Below are 22,047 nucleotides of genomic sequence, written 5' to 3' on the forward strand. Positions count from 1 at the left end.
CCAGTTCTGCTGTAAGGGGGTAGCAGCCAATCACAACAGCAAGCTGGAGTGGGAGGTGGGGAGGCGCCGCAGTGTGCTGCACGGGGCCAGCGGCACTCAGCGTGTCCCTCCTCCTCCCCCTTCCTTGGGTAAGAGGTGAACGCGCCAGGGGAGATGCCGCTGCTGTGCCCTGGGACACACTCCATCCCCGCCCACCTGCGCATACCCCCTACAATCTTTCTAAGTACCCCTGGGGATACGTGTACCCCAGCTGACAACCGCTGCTCTAACAGGTCAGGGCAAGCAGACAGACATTTAAGGCATTTTTACATGTGCTGTGGGATGTGGTGCCGGGTGCTTTAATTAGTGAGCTGCACTAATTAAAAGCACCCGTGCGTCATGTGTATCAGTATCACCACATGTCCCCATACTGAGAAAATGGTGGGCAGGAGCTTTGAACTAAAGCTTATTGCACACGTTTTATTTCAAAGTGCCTCACTGCCATTTTTTCAGTGCAGAGACTCATGGCAACACTGATACACATGACGCAAAAGGCTGGTGGATTAATTGAGGCTGCTGGATTAATCAAGTCTGCTCTGACATGCTGGATTTCCAGCACGTCAGAGCAGGCTCCATTCATGTGTATAGGAGCCCTGCGTCTTCAGTTTTGACAAGTTGCCATGTAAAGCTGTGCTGTTTGAAAACAGAGTCAAGTAAATAGGGATGCCTGCACTATATCACAACCAAGCCTGAACTATTTTGCTAGTGGTCCCTCCCCAACCTTTAAAAACAAACAAACAAACAAAAGGTCCTATAACCTCCATTAATTGTACTTTAAAAATTTGGCATGTGGGTTGCCTTGAGATTATTAGAAGTGCCATTGCATGAATAATCATAAAATCCTAAATGCATCTTCTTTGGCTCCATCAATATCTGATACCACACGATTAATAAAATAAAAGTTTAGAAAAGTTGTACCTTTCATGTATCTAAAATGAATTTTTGTACAAGTACAAACGTTAGTAAGTTACATCCATATAAGTGGGTTTTACAGCGATATTTAGGCACTTTAGTTGGTTTGGAAGATGTTCCATAAAAGTAAAAAGCAATCTAGTCTTACATTGTGAGTTTGTGTTATTCCTAAAGTGGTCTTTTTTCCTTTTCTTGGCTGCAAATTCACAATCTTCAGTAGTGTATATGTCTTCATCATCAACTGTTAAGATGCTGAAATTAAAACACACACAAGTATAGCTCAAGATCCATCTAATGGTTAAACATTTGCATCTTGTTGTAAATACACTGCTGTACGAGATGATGATCAACTGGACATCCACCCTTTTTAGAAAAGAATTCCCTACATCCTGTAACAGGAATTTCCAAACTTTTCCCTTCCAGGGAGTAGGAGTACCACTTCCTTAACTGTGAAGAAATTTTGCTTTTGATCACCATTACTTATATTCACGCTCGTGTAGTTATCCTGAGGTCCAAGAAAAGCATTACTTGCCCAGGAAATTTATAAAAGAAAAAGACTTATTTTAATTCAATTTAGGAAGAACTAATGAGGACACAGCACCATATCATCAGCTAACTCTAGAAATCATTATTACATACTGGACCATTATTACATTGATGGACCATTTTTGGGACTTCTGCAAAACATCCAAATGAAAATTCTGGTTGTTTAAAAGACAACACACATTTTTGTGACAAAAACCAGGAAGCTCAAAAAAAAATCCCAGTTTTCTGTCCCTAAGCCAGCAGTGTACCACTGCAACGTCATTTCTGCTGAGTAATTTTCTCAAAGGGCTATTGGTTACAGCAGAAATTAGCAAATGAAGATCACAACCCTATCTGTTTTAGACAACCGTGAGTATAGTGAGGACAGCGTAAGTATACTTGAGGACTTCCTTATTTTTGTTGCTTAAGGAGAGTTAGAAGTATAATTATCCTCAATATGTGGAACATGAAGAACTATGAAGAAACATTTTTTAAATGCCATAATTGGGCTGCAGTAGGAAATGGATGTGTTAGTGAAGAAGTTTGAAAGAATGACTTGATTTCTTTCATATTATGGCAGCTAGCTAAGGTGTAAAACAGAAGAGCTGCTGTAAAATGGGAACATCCTTTATATAAAGGACCTGAAAATCAAAACACAGTTCACTACTGTGTTAAGGGAACGTCTACATGGAGACATTCACAAAAGTGAAGGGAAATCCAACTAAAGTCAACCTACATATTTAAAAAAAGTCTAAAATATTTAATAATAACTGAAGTTTTAGGTCCTGAAAATTATAACTCCATTTTATTTTTCTTCACCAAAAATGAAAGAATAGTTAATATCAATATTAAGGGAGAAACACTGCCAGGCTATTCGGGTTCAAGTACTCTAAGTTTTGTGGGTGTTTTTTTTTTTTAAATTTTGCAAAAAAAAGTAACTTGGTCTGTTTAAGGCAGAAAACAAAACGCTGATCTAAAATGTGTGTGGTAACCTAATGTATACTCTTACATTTGGATCCAAGTGCTCAAGATACCATTTTGATGTATTTTAACATAGATCTATTGTAATATGCTGGGAGTTTTTAAAAAAAAACAAATTCAGTAAGATTTAACAAGCCTGTTGGACATTACTGATAATATTACCTAAACAAAGGCTTAACATTATTTTACAAAGGGAAACTTCAGTCTCAGCATACATCTAGGCATGCTCTGTAGGCTCTGAGAGTCTGTCTGGTGACAGATGGCAGCAGTGCATAATGCAGCCCCAATTGGCTGACCTAGACTGTTCATGGTCAGTCTGTGTTTCCCTGCAGCACCATGTGGGTATTGTGAAGGGGGCACATCCGTTCCCTGTTGGAGCAATAGAGCCCAGGGAGAAACATTCCTGATGGGGAATGCTGCTGAACTATGTTTTCTTCTGAGAGTAGTGCATGGCATGTACAGACATTCACTGCCTCAGGAGAAACTCTCTGCTGGGAATGATTCAACCCTAGTTTTTTTTACCCTGTTGTGTTTCTCTTGGAGTAGCTATTTTTACTGTGGGTGAAAAAACTTGAGCATCTGTATACTCAGATTTCTCCTGGGAGAGCAGCAACTCTCCCAGGAGAAACTGAATGTCTGTAGGAGGCATTGGGGACAGCTCATACCAGAATCCATACCTCACGAAAGGCCATACAATTCCTTCAATTTTCAGAAGTTACTGAAAAAAACAAGAACCAAATATATAACTTAGAATATGCTCTATATTTACTGACAAGGTAATATCTGAATGTGGTAGATATCTTGTGAAATAGTAATAGTCTGGAGGAAAAAATCTGGTAACTGACATAACTACCATATCATAATATTAATATGATATAAAATATTGGATGAATCCATTTTAGTTTAAACTTTTAAACTCCTTAGACACAAATAAGCTAATCCAATTTAGTCGCAGCCATTGCTGACTTTTGCTTGCCTCAGCTTCACCTACATATTATTAATTTTAGTTCAGTTATTAACCTTAAATGTGATACTAGACACTGAGGATCCTTAAATGTAATGCAGACACATGATAGGAGTGTGGATGTGTACATGCATGTATTGGGTGAGCAAAACAGGAATGCAATAGCAAACACAGGCTTAACAGGAGAAGGCTCTCTCAAATCAATAGATGGGGGCTGTTCCAAGCATGGATAGCAAGTGCTGTGTTTAAATCAGTTAATCCGTTCCTGGAAATCTCAAATCTTGTCTTTTTCCCAAAAGCGTTATCCAGGCTAAAGGGGTCTCCTTTGTTCCTGCACATCCATTGTCATATCAACCACATACAAACACCCTAACATCTCCTTCCCATACCTGCCCACAACTATAATGTCATCACTCTACCAGATGGGCACTAGGGGCTCATTTCTTACCAATATGAAACATAAAGGGTCCCAATAACAACTAGGGAAATGGGACTTTCTTTGCAGATTTTCAGTGTACAATGCTACTACTTCTCACAGTGTATAATGAAGAAATTGAAAGACTGCCAAATAGTAATTCACAATACTACTTCTAGAAACTGAGAAACATTCTAAGGAACTCCCGGCTACCGTTGATCTGAGAAACAAGATATAATTAACTGAAATTCCTAAACTGACAAGCCTCAAGAAGCTATACAGCACAGGAAAAGCCCGCTTTGTTCTAAATGTTAGGCCACCCCACTAGATGACTACACAGTATTTCTATTACGTTCAGATATAATCAATCTATATGTAGCTACTGATTAATCAATAATCTCAAGTACTGCTCACAAGTGGGATGGTAAAAAAAAAAAAAAAAAGAAATTCAACAGATTCTAAGAAAAAGATTAATTTGTTGGTACAGTCTGGGGCTCCATAACCTCTGATATTCTACAGAAACAAAGTGAAAGAATTTGATCATTCTTTGCAGACAGTTGAGGTGTTTTAACAATGCTCTCCTAATTCAGTTCTCTGTGGGAGGGTAGGAATAAAACCATCTGAAAGACTTTATAGCAGTGGCTCCCGGCAGTGGTTCCCGCGGTTAGGATGGCAGCACCAGCCCAGCCCACCCCCATAGCTGTCAGCAGGGGAAGGAGGGGGAACAGCAGCACAGAGCTGCTGGTTGTGTTTGAATGGCCGGGTGGGGCAGGGGCAGTTCAGCAGCACCACCTGCCCCCCACCACTGGCCAGGGCCAGTGCAGGCAGACTACCCGCCCCCTCCAAGACGATCTGTTTGGTTGTAGGTGGTAGGGAGGCTCTAACTCATGGTGCTTTTTGTAAAGCACCATGAGTTACAGTGAGGCCCTGAATGTCTGTAGGTGCACAAAAGGTTAGTCTGAAGCATGCACAGAAAGTGACAACCATGATGACCATGGGCCACTGTAGGACCTTCCCTATAGCTTCTCTAATAACAGTGACAAGGCAGGCATCAGCAGGTGCCAGGGCAAACCCATGTGTAGAGGCAGGTGCTGTCCCTTCTTTTCCCAAAAATAGAACCACTGATACCAACCAACATACCCCTTGCCCTTCTTCAAAATATCAGAACCTAATTTCAGTTGTTCAGTATTTTCCCCTTTTGCAGCTTTGGAGAATACAAAGGTGAACTTAACTTTAAGATGCATGTTTTCTCCTTTAAAAGAAGCTTTACACAAGAACAAACTGCAACCAGTCTGTGAAACAGAACCAAAGCCTGTTAAGCTCTTGTTGGCTACCACTGGAAAGCAGCAGGAGAGCTAAGTACCTAGCTATACAACAAAACTGGAAATATTCCACCAGCACAGACTGCTTCTCAATGTTATAGCAAATACATTTTGTCCTCTGACAGCATTAGCTGAGAGCAGGATCAAGTCCTCAGACTTTTTTCTGTTTTGTGGATGCCAGGTCTCACTAAAAGAAAGCAACACAATTGGACTGCAGGGAATACTACCAATGCCATTTTAGTCTAACAGAGAAAAGTGCCTAATGGTGAAGCTTTCACTGTTCTTGCCACACGTTCACACTGGAAACAGACCAACATGGTAAGCACTACATCCACTGCAGCACACCAGCCCATTTTACCTGAAATGGCAAATAGGAGACCTTTATCCACAGTTACTACCTGGGAGATATTCAGATACAACCTCTACTTTCCACTGGTTCCCACACGACAGTAGTTTCCTCAAAACTTCCTCCCCAAAGATGTTTACATCCAATACCAGATGAGTTTACAAGATTAATTTACAGATACAAACTACAACTAGCATTCAGCCAAACACATCTGGTGTCTCTCTCTTGCACTGTAAAGATTATACTCCAGATCAGATTTCCAAATACTTCTGTATCTTAGAGAAAGTGGGAAAAAATCTGCACCCATTGCACCACACAGCATTTATATGAATAAGCACAAAGAGTAAGGGGCCTCAGTTCTGCAACCATTTTATCCATCTCAGCTTTCTTAAAAAAAAAGAAAGAAAAATCAAACTAGTAAAATGTAGATGACTAGCAATAATCCTCAAATTATTTCTGCAGACTTCTGTTCATTTTATAGTTAAATGGTTAGTTTTGCTCAGGGCCATCTGTTAAATAATATGCAAGAAAAAACATCTTTTTTTAACTTTCAAGGTGAACTTTTTATAAAGAGAATTCTGATGACCAAAAGTAAAGCCTGGATGGGAGTACTGGTTATCTGTAAAGTAAAAAGAATAGCAGTTTTCAGCTACCGAAGTAATTAGATTTTATTTTTATGCAACAAGATCAAACTGAACTGAAAAAGTGAATGGTTAATGAACTTTAACTGTCCCAAGACTAAGCAATTCCAGCTCCCTCCTTTCCTAAACATACCCTCTAAAGAGGTGGAATTGATGTCTCAGTGCTCAAATTTCCCCTCACTGCAATTTAACACAACGGATAGCTTCTATATAAGAGAGCACCAAACTCTGGGTTTTATTTTAATATTCCTATGTTAACTGTTAATGTTGCTTTAATACTATGTGACTTGGTTTACCTTTAGTGTGTGCACAGAGAACGAAGGGTTACGCTATGCTAGGGCTAGCTATATGCAGAATGAGACAAGATGGATCTTGATTACCATCATCTGTCTCAAACGTCTTTGGTGCTATGAGATGCTCAACACCCAGGAGGTGTCCAGAGAAGACAGATAAACATGACAATGGGAGAACACCTGGTTGCCAGCGGCGGGGGGAAGGGGAAGAGGTGGGGAGTGTTCTCCTGAAATGGACGTTCTCTACTGCATGCAAATACTGAAGAAATATCATGAGTTTAGATTTTTTTTTTTTAAATCTGGTTCTGGAGAATACAATATCTAATTTCATAGAGCATTTTGTAGGTAGTCAAGTCAAAGACTAACTTCAACTTCAAGACTTAATCTAGAGCAGGGGGAGCAATTATTTCAGCTGGAGGGTTGCTTACTGAGTTTTGGCAAGTTGTTGAGGGCTGCAAGGGTAGCCCCACCCCTTGACAGGTGCCCCACTCTCTAGTCACTGTCTTGGGATTTAACTCATAATGTACATCCACGATGCATACACTTCACTCTTGCCTCTTAGTTTACGACTGTGATTTGTAAGTTTCCAGAATGGAGGTATGAATACACCAAGACAATCCATTTGCTTATTAATTCCCTTCAGAGCTACCACAAGGCTCTTTTGAAAATTACTCACATCTCAGGGAACTAACAACTTGAATATTAGATGCCTCCATGACATGCTATTAAGTGAGTTCAGCTGATATTCCTAGCAAAGAGCACTGACCTCCACAATTACTTTTTGGCACTACTATTGTGTCCCAGATGGTACAAGAAATATATTAGAACACTTGCAGAGCAAGAGGTCTTATTTTGAAACTTTTCTTTGTTCTGCAGGTTTACTTCCCATTCCTGTTTTAAAGTGACCACATTTGTTTATATTATGGAGCTAAATGAACATAGTTGTTCTTGCTGGTATTCAGTTTAGGCTCTATCCACTTCTCTCCTGGACTCAAGGAAGGTCAACTGTGTATCCAAAAGCTAGTCCAACATCTTATCCCCCATTAAAACTGGTCAAACAAAAGATATATTAAAACTCAAACTCATATCACAAGCAATACTTTCAGGGGATGGAACCAAATAGGAATAAATCAAGACAAGAACTGCAAAAAGATTTAGGTCATAGAAGTTTACTAAAATCTGCCAAAAATATTATTCCATTCCAGTATCAAGCTAGCTAATATATTAATCAGGTTTACTTTAAGAATTACAAAGGAAGATGTATATTTTTGGCACTTAAGACTTGCCACATACATCAATGGACTTAGCATAAATATCAAAGGCATTATGTGGCAACCTGCATGCTGAAACAGGCAGGGAGGAAGTTATCGATGGTACCCAAGGGTGAATTTGATACTAACAAAGAAGTGCAAATGACAGTAGCTAAAACCAGGCATATGCAGATGACTGTCCCACAAGCTTCTCACAACACCGTGAATGCATTTTGAACTGTAGGGCTCTTACTTAGGATGGGCCATGACTGTCAAGACAAGATCACTGCTCCTGACTTAATGCACACGAGTATTGTAAGTCAGGACAAAGATAAAACCAGCTTTCACTTGTTACACTTGCTAGAGGTGGCTCATTTTTCTTAAGTGTGATTGACAAGTCCTTTCAGTCCCACCCTTACATGCTTGAATCACACTCAAGTACTCATCCACCATTTATTTCTAAAATATGAAATAAGTAAACCCAAATAGTTTATAAACATTTTTATACAATCATTGGGCAAATGGGCATCCCAGAAACTGGAGTTTGTTAGAAGTTATTTTTTAGGAAAATAACAATTTTACTAACTCCCTCATTTTTTAATAGCTACATTATAAGGGATAATTTGATCTTTTTTAAATTAGTGGAAAAGCACTACTAACCCTTAATCATCAACACTGACTACATTCGTCATATTACATGTGACTTTTAAGTGTCCTATGTACATGAAAAAATTATTTTCAAAATGCTGATTAGCACTCTTTGTCCAAGGCAACTGATTACAGTTAGATATTTCTACTGCATACAGGCAAAAATGTATATAGCACAAAAAAAGACACAGTGACTAGAAATCACAATTATATCTCTGAGCACAGCCCCTCCTATACACCTCTCCCCTGACTTTCTTGGTGGAATAATACTGGTCATTCTCTCTTGAAACTTACACAGTGTGACTGATATCGCTAAGTTGGGCCTTCTCGCCTTCAAGTGCTGGATCGAAAGATTCACATCGTTTCCAGCCATCTTCTGTTTTAATCCATCTCCATCCTGGGGATCTCCAGTCCTGGCCCAAAAATGGCATGACTGTCCTATAAGCAATAAGCAGTTTATTCATCACAGATGTGACACATGATTATTCCTGAAAATGTTTCAGAACCTGACAAATCTTTATTTCAGTTCCTCTTCCATTTTTGAGCAGGGAAGTTATTTTCAGGAGGCACAGCTTTCTGGTGTAAGCAATTAGTAGTGCTAACAAACAGATTGTTCCCTGTTCTCTGTTGTGATTTTTAAAGATGACATGAAATTCTGGGGAATTTTTTTCCATTGAGATTTTTTAGGTCTCATCTAGATTGGTTTCTTCCTGCTCTATTTTTGTTAGCTGTACACTTATTTCTCAATCAATTACAAAATTTTGGGGGGGAAATACCAATCTCTTATTGTAGTATGAAATGCTCCCAAAGCATCTAATTTTTTCAAGATCTGTTTCCATAAAACAGGAAAGATAAGTAATATCAAGTTCATGTTTCAGGCAAAAGCTACAGCACATACATTTTCGCATTCAGCAACTCACCACAATTTAAAACGCAGCTTGTTTATTAAAGCATTAAGAGGACACAAATCCAATTACAACTCTCCAACTTTCTGTCATTTTTAAGGTACTGTGAGGACTGACACACAACCTAAGTGAATACAATTCCTCCTCACACATTTCACACACAAAAGATTATTAGGTATGAGAGCACAAATGATCTGGAAATGGAAGAACCTTGCAGAAACTCAGAAATTGTTAAACTGGAAATATAGTTTGTGAGGATATAATATATAGGAACCAAAGAAAGAACTGAAAAGGAAAAATATCAGAACTAAGCTAAATAAATCTTGGCAATTTTGTACCCCTCAGAAACAGAAAACAACTCCACAAGTCTTGTAAACAATATATCTGAGTTATTCAACTGATACACTCTTACTACTTGGTAATTTATTTATAAGCCTGTTACTTTGGATGCAATTTTCATGTTGTACCTATAAAGAGGTACAAGTGCCGGTTGCCAGGGCAACCGCAGTTGGTCAGCTGACCGGAAGGGGGCAGGGCCCGACCTATATAAATGTAATCCAGGCTGAGGCTAAGGAGGCAGTTCCCCACGTGCAGCCAGGGAAGAAGGAGCTCTGCTGGAGTAAGCAGAATAGAGAAGCCTGATGGCCTGAGCAGCTTTTGTTCAAGGATACTGGATGGAGGAAGCCCTGGTAGGGAGCTGAATGATGGTTAGCCAGATGGCTTAGAGTTTACATTGTAGCACAGGGGCTTGAGTTTTCTGTTTGTAGTTTTATAAGACCAGAGGACCGGGTAAGGCTATTAGGTGTTGGAGGAGGCCTCATAGGGGCTCCATGGTAGTGTGGGGACCCTGGCGCCAGAGAGGGCACAACATGCAGGGGTGCACTGACCCCAGCCCTGAGAAGGGGTGCAGAGGATTGGGGGCTAGGTAAGGCCAAGGCTGCCTGAGCCCCACGGGAACTTTTAGACCTGAGGAGGGGATTTGGGGGCCAGGCATGGCTACGGCCACCTGAGCCCCAATCAAGGGAAGGCCCTAGAGCAGGCACGGTTGCGAGGGAAGGCCCCGTAGCACATTGGTGAGGGCGCGGGCAACAGAGAAAGGAGAGGCCAGAAAGCGTCCATGGAGAGCGCGGGCAACTGCGAGAAAGGAGAGGCCAGGGAGCAGGCCAGTGAGGGCGCAGGCCAGTGTGAAAGAAGCCAGGGAGCGTCCGTGAGGGCCTGGGCCATTGTGAGACAAGCCAGGGAGCGTCCGTGAGGGCCTGGGCCATTGTGAGACAAGCCAGGGAGCGTCCGTGAGGGCCTGGGCCACTGTGAGACAAGCCAGGGAGCGTCCGTGAGGGCCTGGGCCACTGTGAGACAAGCCAGGGAGCGTCCGTGAGGGCCTGGGCCACTGTGAGACAAGCCAGGGAGCGTCCGTGAGGGCCTGGGCCACTGTGAGACAAGCCAGGGAGCGTCCGTGAGGGCCTGGGCCACTGTGAGACAAGCCAGGGAGCGTCCGTGAGGGCCTGGGCCACTGTGAGACAAGCCAGGGAGCGTCCGTGAGGGCCTGGGCCATTGTGAGACAAGCCCAGGGAACCCGTGAGGGTGCAGGCAATTGCAAAAAGCCAGGGGGCGCCCATGAGGGTGTAGGCAATTGCAAGACGAGCCAAGGGGTGCCTGTGAGGGCGCCGAGGGGAGAATTGACCAGACAACGTCCAATACATCTGCGAGGCTTGGGGCGTGGTACAGGGGTGGTTGGAGCCACGCGTAGCCCTAAGGCTCTAGTGCACCAAGTCCCCTAAGACATGGCACAGACTGGGATACATCAGGGCACCGTGTCAAAAAAGACACAAAGGCAGCCTCCCTTAAACACTAATAACATCAAAGATGTGGCAGGCAAGATGGTGAGGGTGCGTTGACACCAACTTGACACGGTAGGGGGCGCTAGGGGAGTTCACGGCACCCCTAGGCCGCGCCCCGCCACACATGTCCAAGGAATAAGATTTCAAGTCATATAGAACTTATTTTTCAATGTCTGTCTTTGGTATTCTTATCTGGCAACTGTGCAGTCTATGAGTATCTTTTAATACAGTCTCCCATTAATTTATGTATGGAATTTTTGACCATTACTACTACTACTGTTGTTAATGTTATTTTAGATATTCTGATGCAAGAAACACAAGTTGCAAAAGCCTTTTAGACAACCAGATTTGGGGTAGGAATCTGACTAACTGCAATACATTCCTCGTCTCTTCAGGTCTACCCACCCACCATACTTCAGTCTCTTATGGTTGATGTCACTCATATTTAAAATGCTTTTTCAGAAAATGTTTTTAATTTTGTCTGTATTCTTCTTGTTTTTGATTGTTAAATAAATCAAACCAAGTTTCCACAGACTCCAAGAGTGACATCAGCAGCCAGTAAGGTCAGGAACTCCTTTAAACATCTTTCAGTTCAATTTATAAGCATTGCGTGTCTTCGTAAAGATCATATACACCTGTACTTCTTATTATCCACTCAAATTCAGTACACATTTCAGCGAACTATGTCACTCATTTTGGCTATGGAAACAATGATGCAGAAAGCTCTAAACTGTAGTTGAAAGTGGAAATATTAATCATTTTCATTATTATTGATAGTTGTGACCTTTGTTGAAAATTGTTTAAATCCTGTACTCCGTAAGACTGTGTTATAGATCTGGTGGGGAAAAAAGAGGGGAAAAAATATTGTGGAGGTTTTGTCTCCAATCTGTCACAATTTAAACTGTAACATTTTAAAGAGTTTTTAATTTTTTTAAGAAAACTATTTTTAAGAAAAAAATGTTGATGCATTTCTTCTCCTTTCCCTAGACTGCTGAATGTATTTATATTGATTTTTAGTAAAGGGGCTTGGCAGAAAAATCTGAAATTTCAATTAAAAAAAAAGTTTCAATTTGAAAGGAATTGCTATTTTGGTATTTCTCCTCGGGGGAGAAGATTAAGTGGAAAACATACACATCTTGGCTATCAATAAAAAAAGAAAGAACCCGCCCCCCCCCAATTCTTGTAAAATAATTAATTGAAAATAAATAAGCAAACAAATAAAAAGATTGTGATTCTAATGAACAAGATGGACCCTTTTCTGAATGAGCTTATATAATATTTTTAACATCCATATGTTAAAGGTTTGTGCTGACTTTCACTTCTTTTTTTTTTTAGCTTGGGGGAAAAAAAAGAACCTCTAAAGTTTCCAATATCACTTAATATCTACTTGGATGCAACACTCTTTAGAATTTTTGTTTTTTTTTAAATGAAGTCAGTGGTATTAACACACATGATGCTTCCTCAGGTCACTTGGTACTACGAAAATAGCAGTACATAGAAGACCTAGTCATAAACCTGAACATATTGTGCTTGTTGTTGCATTAACACAGAACGAAGGTACCCGACTTACAGAATATATGTTAAAAAACCAAAAACAAGAGCTTACAATCTAAATGGGAGAGCAAATGAATATAGGCACCTAGGCTGAATACAAAGAAAATGAGCAACAGTATTAAGAACTGTGAAAGTGATGCAAATGTCGTAGCATACCAGCAGCCGATAATTTTTGGTAGTATGACAAAGGATATGGTTTTAAGGGTGGTTTAAAAATGAGATAATCATTTGCAGAACTAAAGGAAACTTGTAAAATGTGGGGACAGCAGCATGGGAGGGAACATACAAGGTGTTTTTTTTTTTGTTTTTTTTTTGAAAGCATAACACAATATGACCCAAGCAATAGGCTTTAAAGAAAGAAAAAAAAAGTCTACTGCATCAACACTCTTGATAGTGATGGGAAGGGAAATATTGTATTGGTAATGGAATAGATAGACAAGGCCCTATGCCTATGTCCTCAGACCAACAGGCTACAACCTATACCCCTGGTTAAGGAATGGAATTTGTATCAACTGTGACGCAAATATGACAGTAGCCTGTGGGGATGGACACAAGAGACTTTATACTAGATGCATTCCTTTGTAGAATGACTCTACAAGATTTGACATGGCTTAGATGCAAGAACTTAGATGATGTTCCTAAGAAACATGGTTCCTTGCCTAATCCACTAGCAAAACAGCAAAGCTATACGTAGGGAACAAGAAAAAAGGACCTGATAGTTGAACAATGAGATTAAGTGCCTTTCCCAGGCAAAACACCAACTGCACTTCAAATTGCAAACTGGGCTGCATCCCTATTCAGTTTTAAAGCTGTTGATGTAACTGCAAACCAGGCTGTGTCATTAATCAAGAATCAAAGACAAATGAAGATTGCTACAATAAGGCAATGTTTAAAAGCTGCTGAAAGGCCTACAATAGGTTTAAGCCACCAGTATTACATTTAATTTCATTAGTGATGGCATCAGCAACCTTTCTAAAAGTAATTCATTAGATGCTGGGATATTTTGCTTGATTGAATGAAAAAGTTGGAAGCCCATTCCTTGGTATTTTAAAGCTGCACAATGGGTAAAATTTTAGAACAGTTGTGTCCTGGGAGGGTGACCTGTATTACACTGGGAATCTTTGGCTAGTTTTAGAAACTACTGAGTCGCCTGACATAAGATCTTCCTTAATAGTAGCAATAATAGCCTTTGACTGTATCTAGATTCTGTTGCATCAGTACTTCTGCTCTCTCTGAAACAGATAGGTATTTTGTTTGTTATTTCAGAGGGAACAATACAAAATCTCCAGGATGGTAAATCAGTCCTCAAGCATCTATCTGTTGCAAGCAGGATTGGAGCTGCTGAGATGATGGTCCAGGAAACATGCAAAAGACAAGGGATTTTTGTGAGATCTATCATTGAGCCAACTGTCTAGTTTAGAGATGCTGGACAAACTTTAGGGAACAAAGCACCCTTCTTCAGGTTGATCCCCCATGGTTCCATCTTGTTGCCCCTTTTCTTCAATGCATATATGAGGCTGCTGGGCAAGGTTGGACATTTGGAATAAGATGCCATCAGTGGGCTGAGAATCTCTCTCCCCTCCCCATCCTTCATCCAACCCAGGTCCTGGCTTCAGCTGGGGACTGAATGCTGGTGAATCAATTGAAGCTGAATACAGACAAGGAAGAAGCAATTGGTGGTGGGCAGATCTCAAGACTTTGGAGGAAGGGAAAATAAGGATGTCATTGATAGGGTTCAGTCTCCTCTTATCACTCACATTTGCAGACTTGGGGTGCTCCTGGATCATTTGCTGCACCTGGATTCTCAGGTTGCGGCAAGTGGCCCAGAGTGCCTTTCACCAATTCCATTTGGTAAGAAGGCTGAGACTTTTTTTTGCAGAGTGCAGCAAAATGCCTTCTTATGGGAGTGGGTTGCCAGGGCCTGCCATGGCTCACCAACCATTTTCCAGGAACAATTCAGAGGACCAATATTGACCTATAATGCCCTAACAGTTTGGGCCCTACATCACTAAGGGGTCACCTTCTTGCCTATGTTGATCACAGTTCTTAAGGTCACCCAACCTCCTGCATGTACCAACTGTGCACCAGGTTCACTTGGTAAAAACCACATGGGAGGTTGTTCTGTAGTAGCCCCTCTGCATTGGAACTCCTCTCCCCATTGCTGGTCTGATACAACCTAGGCTTGGCTTTTGGAAGTGCTGCAAGACCTTTCTATTTGGGCAAGTGTTTACTTAGCAAGTAATGTCAAGTTAGGGCACTGTTTGGGTAGTCTGTTTTGTTATATACCTTACAAAAACAGAAGAAAAATAAAATACAAGTTATTTGGTCTTTTATTGTAAGCCACCCTGATACTTTTTGGGGGAAGGGTGCATATAAAACAAGGAATTACTCTGCATTTTAACTGAATCCTGCATGTGCATGTTCACAGGGCTGGAGTCTTAAAGTGTTCTAAAATTCATGGCTTACAGTTGACTGGAAGTATGGGGTTCTTGAATGTCTTAAATGTTAAATGCATCTCATCACCTGGAAAGCTCTACTTATATAGCAATTACATTCAATATAAAGGCACTTACTAATACATGGTCTTGTGTAGGATTTGGTTAGTTATTGTTACACATCACATGGCTTGAATAACCAAGTTTGGTTTTTAAGGTCTTGAACTTATTACACTTCTAGATACTAATCAGCACAAATGTTCCACAAATTTCTACAAAAAGTGCGCCAGCTTGAAGACAACATGCCCTAGTACACATGTTCAATTAGCACTGGATTTATGTAGGCCTAAAAGATGACCTGAACATTGACAAATTTCAATTAGAGGTCATCAAGAGCAAAATTCAAATTTAATATATGCTTTCCTCCACCCTCACAAAACTTAAGAGCTGTATGATGTTTCAGAACTACTACTAGAAGCAGGAGCCATGTTTAAAGATATTACCACTCTTGGCCTCACTTAAAATTTAGAAGCCTGTCTCTAAGGTCTGGACTGCTTATGGCCTCTCTTTCATGCATTTTCAATCACCACTTAGTGTGATCAGTGTTATTAACGTTATTAGTACACTTTCATCTAATTTTTATTCGAAGAAACAAAGATATTTTTAGCTTATAAAATACTGAAAACACTTTTTGTTTCTGACAGGGAGTGCACCTCATGGGCTAAAAGGACTGCAACATGGCCCATCTTCAAAAGGAACAGCCATTAAAGACTAACACAGGTAGACTATTTTATGACAAACTGTCACTATGCAATGGTCTATTTTCATGAAGGTAAATAAAAGTTCCTGCAGGCTGGAACTTCTAACCCACATACCAAAAGCAAAAAGACTCTACTGAAGGGCTTAGTACTAGCCAAATCAGTCCAAATTAGGGGCTAGATTTAATACACAGTAAGTGGACAAGAGCTGATAACAAAGCTGCCTTCTGGAAGAGTTTGGTTGCTTCTGAACTCAATAGTTCATGACACTGACAGCCTGCCCTACATTTGTACAATTACATACCTCCTTTACGGAGCAAGATACTCATGATATTCCCAATGCTTAAAAAGGCATCACTCTGAAGACAAGTTAGGCCCCCAGACTAGGTATTAACCCCACTCTGCATCTTTCTTATGACTGCACAATAAGAAATGTATATTGACCTTGGTTACAACATATTACAATGATAAACATTTGAGGGAGGGGAAAAAACACATTGCACTTAGTTTCCATCTTCATACAGTAGAGATGAAACTTAAGTTGTAGAATCTTTGCTTGCACATCTTTTCTGGACATGGGGGCAAAATTCTGACAGATGGAAGGTTTGAAAGGAAGTGATCTTAGGAATAAGAAAGAGAGAAGCAAGTGGAGGGTTGCCTATACTAGGACCAGTGCTGCCCCGGGCAGTTACAGTGAGCACCCTGCTGTCTCCAGACAAGGTTTTTGGGTAAATCTGATTACCTTTTATTAGGCCAACACAAATAGACAAATTCTTTTTTGCAAGAATTTTTCCAACTATTTGAGTTGGTCTAATAAAAGATATCAGATTAACCCAAAGAACCTTGTCTGCCTATGTCCTTAGACCAGTGGTCACCAAGAAGCAGATCTCGATCCACCAGTAGATCTTGGAGCCTCTTGGAGTCAATCTGAGGCTGAGGGGGAGACAGCTGAGTGCCCACATGCTGGGCTGGGGCACACACCTGCATGCAAGTCAGCCCATGGGGGAGAGAAGGGAAGAGGGCTAGATTGAGGCCCTTGTGGTGAGGGACAGTGCTGCAGAGGCAGGAGCAGGGGTTGAGTAGGGCCCCACCCAGGTGGGATTTACTTGCTGGAGGTGCACCCCCAAATAATTTGTTCTCCCTCTGCCTCAATCTGCCCTCCCCCCGCAACTTACCTGCTGGGCAGGGGGCGGCAGCAGTGGTACATGGTAGACATCAGGTTGCCTTTAAATGCTAAAGGTAATTTCCTACTTTAAAAGGCTAGAGACCCCTGGCTTAGACCAAGAGTGGTTGTACAGGCTACAACCTACACCCCTGTTGTCTCCACCCACTCATTTTGAGGCCATTCCAACTGAGTGGGGAAGCCCTGCCTGTCCCAGATCCCCACCTCAGGAGGGGAAGCTCTACCACAGGACCTGCAAAAAGCCTTGCCTGCTCTCTCTCCTGAAGGAGGCCCTGAAGACAGGTTTCTAAAGGCTCTTCCCCAGCCATCCATAGCACCCCCACCTCAGAGTTCCTCCTCTGCCCAGCAATCCCTCTCCAAACAAAGAGTCTTCACTTTGCCCAGCCTGGCCCTCCTGTTTTCTCTCTGCCCAGCACCTCCCAGGGAACCAGGCACCAGAGGCAGCCGGCGGGGAACCCCACAGAGCACACGGGGGAAGAACGGGGCAGCCAGGCGCCCTGCTGGCAGATGCTCTAGGGCACGGAGCACCGGGAGCTGAGGGGGGAGGGAGCACAGCCGCCTGCAGGACCCACTGCAGCTGCCCCTGGACTCGCCGCTGCTGCCACAGCTGGCGGACCCCCCTCCCCGCTCCGCTTCCTAGACCTTTTGCAGCTGCAGCCCCCAGCGTCGTTGCCGGGACAGCCCTGCCCTACCTGTCTCGTCTCGGCGCGGCCCTGGGGGCTATTGACGGAAGTGACCGCGGGCCGCCCTCCCCGCACGGATTGGCCCGTGGCCGCAGCGCTTGTTGCTACCCGGAGACTCGGCCGCGGATTGGCTGAGGTGCGGATTGTGACGCCACCGGCGTTCGCCAGCCGCCGCGTCACGTGACGCGAGTTGAGCAGCACGTGTCAATGTTTTGGTTGCGGGGCGCGCCTGGACATTCCCCCCGACCCCCCTGCTCGCCCCGCCCCTGGCGCCGCCGCTGCCAATCAGCAGCTTCCTGGGCGCGAGGGGAGCTCGGAGCAGAGGCTGGGGCGATCCTTGCTCTCTGCATGCCGGGCCCCGGGGCCTGCGTGCTTCGTAAGTTGCCCTGAATTAGGAGCTGTGTTTGTGCAGGATGATGAGGGGGAATCCTTTTTTTGGGTCACGCCGAACCCCACGTCTCTGCCACTGGGAGACTTTCCTGAAGAAGCCTGGGCAGGGCTCTGCCTGGCCTGAAGCTCCGTTTTTGAGTGCCAGCCTGGCAGTTTTCAGCCCCGCCAGGCCAGCGTGCTAAATATGCAGCCCTGAAGAGGATTAGTTTGGGTGGGGATTATGGAGCAAAATCGTTTTCAGGTCACCTCAGAGGAGACTTAAAGGACGTTTCAAGGCACTTGGAGGAGAAGAAGGTGATTATTAGGAGCAGTCATCATGGATTCATCAGCAAGGGCAAGTCATGCGTGACCAACCTGATTGTCTTCTGTGACGAGCTGACTGGCTCTGTGGACTCGGGGAGACCGGTGGATGTGGTGTACCTTGACTTTTCAAGGCTTTTGATATGGTCTCCCAAAGCATTCTCACAGGCAAGCTAAGGAAGTACAGGCAGGTTGAATGAACTGTAAGGTGGATAGAAAACTGGCCTGGAGCATCAGGCTCAGAGGGTAGCGGTCACTAGCTTGATGTTTAGTCGGTAGCTGGTATCAAGTGGAGTGCCCCAGGGGTCGGTCCTAGGGCCGGTTTTGTTCAGTGTCTGTACAAATGACTTGGAAGAGGGCACAGAGTGCAGCCTCAGCAAGTCTGCAGATGACACCAAGCTGGGGGAGTAGTAGTTACACTGAAGGGTAGGGCTAGGATTCACAGTGACCTCGACAAATTGGAGGATTGGGCCAAAACAAACCTCATGCGGTTCAACAAGGACAAATGCAAAGTCCTGCACCTAGGACAGGAGAATCCCATGCTCTGGTACAGGCTGGGGGCTGACTGGCTGGGCATACTGCGCTGCATTGGTAGGTGTGTTGCCAGGTTAGGTTAGATATTAGGAAGTTTTTTCTCACTAGGAAGGTAGTAAAACACTAGAACGGGTTACCCAGAGACGTAGTAGAAGCTCCATCTTTGCAGGTTTTTAAGACCCCCCTAGACAAAGCCCTGTCTGGAATGATCTTGTTAAGGATGGTCCTGCTTTGAGCAGGGGTTTGGACTAGTTCACCTCCTGAGGTCCCTTCCAACCGTAATTTTCTTTGATTCTAAAACACAGGTCTCTACTACAGGGGAATCTCCTGAGCAAATCCGGGCAGGACACTCCTTGACTCAAAGCGCACGTCTCGAGTGCTGGCTGTCCAGCTGACTTCCCCCAGGCCTGCGTACCATGATGTTCATGGCTTCAAATAAAGAGCTGGGTTTGGGTTTGGATTATGGGACGAAATCCTTTTCAGATCACCCCAAATCTCACATGTCCACGACCGGAGGACCGTATTGAAAAAGACTGGGCAGGCCCCTGCCTGACCTGAAGTTCAGTTTTCATGTGTCAGACTTTCAACTCGTGGCCTGACAAGCCTGTGTACTATGCACATGAAAATCCTTTTTGGGTCACCCCAAACTACATGTCTCTGCCACCGGGGAACTCTCCTGAAGAAGTTGGGAGGCCCCTGCCTTATCCAAAGCTCACTTTTTGCATGGCAGCCTTTCAGCCAAAGTCCCCCCACAGCTATATGTTATTTACATAGCACCCAGTAAAAAGATGATTTTGGGCTGGGATTATGAATGAAAATCCTTTCACTAGAGGACTCTCCCAGAGAAGTTTGGACAAGGCACTGCCTGACCTGAAGCTTGCCTTTTGCATACCAGCCTGCCGATGACAGCCCCCCAGATCTGTCTGCTATGTATATTTCTATGAACAAGGAGCTGCTTTTGGGCTGGGATTATCAGCCAACATCTTTTTAGGGTCATCTCAAAACACACATCTCCCTGACCAGGGGACTCTCCTGAAGAAGTCTGGGCAGGATGTTGCCTGACCTGAAGCTTGTTTTTCATGCCAGCCAGCTAACTGACAACCTCAGAGGCTTGTGTGCTATGTAAGCAGTTGGCCGATATTTCTGTTTGAAAAGACTGTTGCATGTTTAATAAGATAAAACAAAAAAGAATTACACTATGGGGTTTTTTTTCCCAACAGTGTTTAAGCCTGAACCAAGAAGTCAAATAATGCAATGATGTCCTAAGTCATTCAAGTAGGATCCATGCTCATTGCAAGATGTATTAACATTTTTTATATTTCTATACATGTTTGTTCTGCCTGTTTGACTAAGGTTGTGTTCCATAGTGAAAACTTTGTATATTCTTATTTGCATGCCCTCAGCAGTATGCAGAAAGTACGCAGGTTTGAAGGGCTACTCAAGCCTGTTTTCATTATTCTGTAGTCTTGAGTTATACTGTTTGATGTTAAAGAGCACAACTGTAAAAGGCAGGTGAGGCAGTATAAAGTGAGAGGCAGGTTAAAAGGATGTGTGATGCTAAAGAGGGCTGTCAGATGCCAGACTAGGATTCGAAAGCCAAGTTTCAGCTTGGGCAGAGCCCTGTCCAGACTTCTTCAGGACAGTTCTCCAGTGGCGGAGACGTGTGTTGGGGTGACTGATAGGATTTTGCCCAACAATCTGGGACCAAACTCAGCTCCTTATTCAGCACAGGCCTGGGTGGAGCAATGTTAGATGACAGAATGGCATGCAAAAACTGAGCTTCAAGTTGGGCAGTGCTCTGCCTAGGCTTCTCTAGGAGAGTCTCCCGATGGTGGAGACATGTGGTTTGGGGTGACCCGAAGTGGGTTTTGCCTGATAATCCTAGCCAAAACTCAGCTTCTTGTTCATGGCTGTCAGTTGACAAGTTGGCACTTGAAAACTGTGCTTTGATTCAGTCAACACATAACCCAGACTTCTTCAGGACAGTCTGTTGGTGAAAATTTTTTTTGCAGTGATTTGAAGAGGATTTTGCCAGATAACCCCAGCCCAAACTCAACTCCTTATTCAGAGCTCTGTACTTAGCACAGGTGTGGGTAGAGGGGTGTCAGTTGGCAGTCTGGCATGTGAAAACTGAGCTTTGGGTTGGCCCAGCCTTCTTCACGAGAGTCCCTCAGTGGTGTGTTTTGGGGAGACCTAAAGAGGGTTTTTGCCTCACAATCCCAGCCTAAAGTTAGCTCCTTATTCAGTGCTATGTACATAGAATACAGGCCCCAGGGCTTGTCAGGATGCAGGCTGGCACACAAAAACTGAACTTCAGGTCAGGCAGTGCCCTGCTCAGGCTTCTTTAGGAGAGTCTCCCAGTGGCAGAGATGTGCAGCTGGGGTGACCTGAAAAGGACTTTCACCTATAATCCTGCCCAAACAACTCTCTATTCAGCGCAATGTAAATACATATAGGCTTGGGGGGTGGGGGTATTGGTTGGCAGGCTGGCACGCAAAAAACAAGCTTTAGGTCAGGCTGGGACCTGTTCAGACTTCATCAGGAGAATCCCCTGGGCATGGAGATATGTGCTTTGTGGTGATCTGAAGTGAGTTTTGCCCCATAATCCCATCCCCAAACTCATCTCTATATTTGGGGCAATGCATGTTGCACACAGGTCTGGAGGGGGTCAGTTGGTTGACTGGCACATGAAAATCTGAGCTTCAGGTCGCGCACCACCCATAATTTTTCAAAAGAGTCTTCCAGTGATAAAGAGATGTGTGGTTTGGGATGACCCAAAAAGGACTTTGCCCCATAAACCCATCATAATCTCAGCTCTTTATTCAGGGCTATGTACTTGATACATTATATTATTTTACATTTTATTAGTAAGTAAACACTTTTGATGGAATTCTAACTCTTTAGCATGACTAATTCACTACTAGTAGCTTTTTGTTGTGTCAAGATAATCTTTAAAAAAGGAATGAGAAACCGGGTATAAGGAGCTGGAAATAAGGAACCAACTTCAGCCTCATATAGGGATTGGCAGCAGTAAAAGCCTCCTGCCCCATTGTGGGCTTCCTGGGCTCTATGCAACAGAAGAATTACTCTTGTCTTCCTTTTTATTTTTTATTTGAAAGGGGCATTGTGTT

The 22,047-nt window shown here is 43.2% G+C and overlaps 1 protein-coding gene across 3 annotated transcripts in view; it reads right to left on the bottom strand.

The window, feature by feature from the left end:
* Positions 1–17,790, bottom strand: part of FBXO25 (F-box protein 25) — a 79,455-nt gene extending 61,665 nt beyond the window's left edge. For 2 of the 3 annotated variants that reach the window (XM_019520623.1, XM_019520624.1), the window contains exons 1-3: positions 17,702–17,784; positions 8,631–8,774; positions 1,100–1,203 (exon numbers count right to left, since the gene is read on the bottom strand). In XM_019520623.1, the coding sequence (XP_019376168.1) occupies positions 1,100–1,203; positions 8,631–8,767 (241 nt within the window). In that variant the 5' untranslated portion in view covers positions 8,768–8,774; positions 17,702–17,784. Of the gene's footprint in view, positions 1–1,099; positions 1,204–8,630; positions 8,775–17,701 lie in introns of all 3 variants that reach the window. The other variant, XM_019520625.1, reaches the window with a different exon arrangement.
* Between the last annotated feature and the right edge of the window lie 4,257 nt (positions 17,791–22,047).

The sequence above is a fragment of the Gavialis gangeticus genome, unplaced genomic scaffold, assembly GCF_001723915.1.
Source record: "Gavialis gangeticus isolate Ggan-Ray unplaced genomic scaffold, GavGan_comp1, whole genome shotgun sequence".
Lineage (NCBI taxonomy): Eukaryota > Metazoa > Chordata > Crocodylia > Gavialidae > Gavialis > Gavialis gangeticus.